Source organism: Brachyhypopomus gauderio, chromosome 1 (genome assembly GCF_052324685.1).
Source record: "Brachyhypopomus gauderio isolate BG-103 chromosome 1, BGAUD_0.2, whole genome shotgun sequence".
Lineage (NCBI taxonomy): Eukaryota > Metazoa > Chordata > Actinopteri > Gymnotiformes > Hypopomidae > Brachyhypopomus > Brachyhypopomus gauderio.
The window spans coordinates 18,279,824-18,284,909 of NC_135211.1; the positions used below are offsets into that span (position 1 = coordinate 18,279,824).

A 5,086-nucleotide genomic window follows, 5' to 3' on the forward strand; every position below is an offset into this window, starting at 1 on the left:
CCCTCAAAGGTTCGCACATGCTTCTCACACCTGATGACATATCTGTTGCTTTTCACCTTGCTGGGGGATCCACACATGAACAGAAGGAAGAAATATGGCGACCGTGAGTTTGTGGGTGAGTTGACTAATGAGCTGGGAGCTGCAGGCATGGGAGGAATGTTTTCTCACCGCCTTTAGAGCAGAGCTCCACAAAACCCGTCTACACGTTAACGTTTAGACAACTGTGCTTCTGAAAACTCGTCTACACGTTAACGTTTAGACAACTGTGCTTCTGAAAACCCGTCTACACGTTAACGTTAGACAACTGTGCTTCACAAAACCCATCTACACGTTAACGTTTAGACAACTGTGCTTCACAAAACCCATCTACACGTTAACGTTTAGACAACTGTGCTTCACAAAACCCATCTACACGTTAACGTTTAGACAGTTGTGTTTCTTAAAACCCGTCTACATGTTAGCGTTTAGACAACTGCTTCACAAAACCCGTCTACACGTTAACGTTTAGACAACTGTGCTTCACAAAACCCGTTTACATGTTAACGTTTAGACAACTGTGCTTCACAAAACCCGTCTACACGTTAACGTTTAGACAACTGTGCTTCACAAAACCCGTCTACACGTTAACGTTTAGACAACTGTGCTTCACAAAACCCGTCTACACGTTAACGTTTAGACAACTGTGCTTCACAAAACCCGTCTACACCTTAACGTTTAGACAGTTGTATTTCACAAAACTCGTCTACACATTAACGTTTAGACAATTGAGCTTCCGAAAACCTGTCTACATGTTAGCTTGTTTTTATTAGCATACATTAGCAAGTGTCAGAAATTCTCCATAATTAATTGTATTCAAAGTTGGAAGTGTCTAAGTTGTGACAAACACTTAACAAGCTTCTGTAATTTAACTTTACAAGTGGGTAGCAGATTTGCATCATCTGCGTCTGTGTTGATGAGCGAATTTCTGTGTGTGGGTTTTTTTTTTCTCATATCAACTTAAAATTCCTTTGTGTCTTCCCTTTCATCCAGCAGAGCCATCTTGCATCGATTTCTATGGCTGGTGCCGTCTTGTACCTCAACATGGTGTCTGTAACCACAAATTCTACGGTGAGCAATGCTGCCAATCATGCTCGGCCAAGAAACTCTAGTGTCAGAGAACTACATTTCCCACAAGCACTCTCACCTGTCCTGAATTCGACCAACTGAAAAAAATGATCCTATGGATACTCGGAGGTCCCAAACTGGATCTTCAGGAGAAAGATTCACAGAAAATGAGCACCAGAGACATGCAGCCCTCTTGTGTCTGGGGTTTTTCATCACAGAAATACTTGTGGAGAAATGAACTCTGTTCATATAGCTGTGGTAAAATAAATCTCTTCAGGTATGGGAGCTAAACGTGTTTTCTGTTAAAGTGTCATGTGTCAACTGGAACTTCCCTCCATGGCCCTGGGTGTATGTGAGCAGCCCAGGCTTGATTAGAGGGGCTAAGCTTCAGTCTCAGCTAGAGCTAGCTAGAGGCCCAGAACCTGTGGATCAGTCCGTGTTGTGTATAGTGAGAAGTCCCATGTGTCACTGTTTGTCCAGGACGATGGACTGCACTTGACTGCATGTTCGGTAACTTATAAACATGCTCAGAAGACACTAGATCATGTGTTTCCAGATCATTGTCCAGATCATCCAGATCATTGTCCAGATCATCCAGATCATTGTTCAGATCATCCAGATCATTGTCCAGATCATCCAGATCATTGTCCAGATCATCTTAATCTGTCTGTCTGTAGAAGGTACTGTACACATTCCATTTGATCAGAGAGGCAAACTTTGTGTTGAAGCAGAACTCACCACTTAAGGATGTAATGGACATAAACTGAAAAGTGTGCCTAGACACCGTGTCTCATGTGTCTGGACACTGTCTTGCATATCTGCACACAGTGCACCATGTGTTTGGACACTGTGTCTTGCGTATCTGGACAATGTGCATTGCGTGTCTGGACACCGTGTCTCGCGTGTCTGGACACCGTGTCTCGCGTGTCTGGACACCGTGTCTCGTGTGTCTGGACACCCTGTCTCGCGTGTCTGGACACCCTGTCTCGCGTGTCTGGACACCGTGTCTCGCGTGTCTGGACACTCTGTCTCGCGTGTCTGGACACCGTGTCTCGCGTGTCTGGACACCGTGTCCCGCGTGTCTGGACACCCTGTCTCGCGTGTCTGGACACCCTGTCTCGTGTATCTGGACACCGTGTCTCGCGGGTTTGTTTGTCTTTTATTCCCAGGTTCTCTCCTTTTCCATCTCCCCTGCTTTTCTCTCCCTCCTTTCACTCCCAGTGTGGTGCAGAGCAGGTGCACTGTGGTAGCTCATAGCTTTCTACACTGGGGGCCTCCATGTGTGATGACTACACTGGGGGCCTCCATGTGTGATGACTACACTGGGGGCCTCCATGTGTGATGACTACACTGGGGGCCTCCATGTGTGATGACTACACTGCGGGCCTCCATGTGTGATGACTACACTGGGGGCCTCCATGTGTGATGACTACACTGGGGGCCTCCATGTGTGATGACTACACTGGGGGCCTCCATGTGTGATGACTACACTGCGGGCCTCCATGTGTGATGACTACACTGGGGGCCTCCATGTGTGATGACTACACTGGGGGCCTCCATGTGTGATGACTACACTGGGGGAGGTTGGACAGTGTTTGATAGGTGAGGAGACGCTAGTCAGTTACATTAACACACTCTGGCACGTTAGTGGAGATCACTTAGTTGAAATACAGGAGGGAATCAGTCCTGTTTGCAGAAAAGCAGCAGGGCCCCAAAGAACATGGGCCTGTTTGCTTAGCTCCTCCCTCCATCCCTCTCCTCCCACTCCTCCCTCTCTCCCTCCAGCACTGCTGTTAGGGTGAAGGGTGGAGGACATGTCGGTACCCTCTGCATTCCGAATGCTGCTGTTTAAACACAGAGCAGCGATGAGCTACTACTCCTCCCCACACTTTGCTAACACATTCTGACTGCTCATCCACCTGCCACCATGCTAATGACGACAGACTGCTGGCTTGAGCCAGCAGGGGGCGCTGGAACTCTCAGGAAGTAGCTAGAGGTGCTGTGAGGAGAGCAGTGTATCTGACACACACGAGGAAAACCAGACTCCAGTTTCAGGTCCATCTAATCTGTCTAATGATTCTGCAGAAAATCCATCCATCCATTCATTCATTCTGAAGCATACCATATTCACTGTGTTTTCTTTTTCATCACAAAATTTGTTTCAGCTGTCTTTGTGTTTTCATGTTTTGCAGCATTGTTTTGCCTGTCCTAATGTTCCACTTTCTAGTAGTCATAATGTTAACAGTGTCAATGTTTAGGTGAAAGGGGTCACGTCCTGTAACCCTTATGTGTTCAGAACCCACAGCGTGGGTGTGCACAGTTCCACGGCCTTCCTCCTCTCACCTCCTCCTCTCACTGCTTCCCCCCACAGACGTACTGTCGCTATACAATGTCTTTCATCTCCGTGTCTTTCTAAAGCAGAATAAGGAAATGTGTAATTTATTTCACACTATAAATCACCTCAGAAGAGACTGGGTTATGTAATAGCACATTATAAGTGTAATATTTAATTTTAAAAAAGGTTTTATAATAAAACAATTTGATGTACTGAATCCCTCTGTTGCTGATGTTTCTCTGTGTAACACTTACTAATCACACAGTCAGGGTTAGGAGCGTCTATAGATAAGGCCTCTCCATACACTAATCACACAGTCAGGGTTAGGGGGCGTCTATAGATAAGGCCTCTCCATACACTAATCACACAGTCAGGGTTAGGGGCATATATACAGGACTGTCTCAGAAAATTAGAATATTGTGATAAAGTGCTTTATTTTCCGTAATGCAATTAAAAAAAATGAAATGTCATACATTGTGTGTGACGCTCGGGGCTGGACGAAGGACGAGACATGGATCCCTCTGGCTTGACAGACGTCACTTTTATTTTAGCGCGTAACGCGCACGAAAAACACAGATATAGCGCAATAGCGCACGTAGACCACTCCGCATACACACACAACGTGTAGACTTGGACAACGACGAGCACAGGACACTGCGCGAGCGCACATTAAATAGACAAACCACATTAACCCCATGTGATTACGAGACGATTCACAGGTGAGACGGATTATCACATGACATAGCCATCACCACGAAATATCCACAGACGCAGACGATGCAGGTAGACTACGTAAACACACGCCCAAAAGGGAGGGGCCGGGGTCCTCAACGTGACAGACGCCCCCTCCAAGGGCACTACCCGTCCCGGGTGCCAACAGGACCGAGTGCCCCGAACCCACGACGATGGGCGGATCCGACGCGCTCAGTCCTGCGTCTGGGAGGTGACTGCCCTTGGCGAAGCGTCCATCACGAATCGCCTAGCACACCCTCCCTGGGAAGACGGGGGAAAAGACGTTAAACACATTAAACGGCACATTCACAAACACACACACAGGCACGTTTACACAAAGTGGCACAAGAGGGAAAAACGGGTTAGGTACACAAAGGGGAAGACTGACAAACACAGGAACACACACATGTAACATAGGCGCCAGGCTTCGCGCCAGGAGAAGAGCGAGTAGGGGAGAGAGCTCCGGTGCTGCTGGCGCTGTGTTGGGCAATCCCCCTCCTGCCTTCGCTGCGAACTCTCCACCGGGTGCAGCGTGGCTGGTGGACGTGCCCGGTGCAGCGTGGCTGGCGGACGTGCCAGGAGCAGCGCGGCGGGCGGACGTGCCAGGTGCAGCGCGGCGGGCGGACGCGCCAGGTGCAGCGCCGCGGGCGGACGTGTCACGCTTGCCAGGCGCAGCGTGAGGGAGCTCCTCCTCACAGTCCATCAGCTCCTCCTCGCCCTCCAGGACCCCTTCCATAGACTTAGCCGGGCTCTCACCCCGGGAATAGTCCATGGGGCTGGCCCTGGAAGGTCCGGAGGACGCGGTCTCCCCAGGAGTGCCCCTTCCTTTTACAGTTCCCACGGAACACTCGGAGGGAGGCGGACTGCCCTCCTCCTCTGAATAGAGGTCGCTGTCCGTGCCCTCCTCCTCCTCAC

At 49.3% G+C, this 5,086-nt stretch overlaps 1 protein-coding gene across 1 annotated transcript in view; it reads left to right on the top strand.

Moving 5' to 3' along the window:
- Positions 1–3,641, top strand: part of adamts18 (ADAM metallopeptidase with thrombospondin type 1 motif, 18) — a 58,050-nt gene extending 54,409 nt beyond the window's left edge. The window contains 2 exon segments of the mRNA XM_077000454.1: positions 1–9; positions 1,030–3,641. The exon segment at positions 1–9 is cut by the window's left edge and continues 163 nt beyond it. Of these exon segments, the coding sequence (XP_076856569.1) occupies positions 1–9; positions 1,030–1,148 (128 nt within the window). The 3' untranslated portion in view covers positions 1,149–3,641.
- The last annotated feature ends 1,445 nt before the right edge of the window (positions 3,642–5,086 follow it).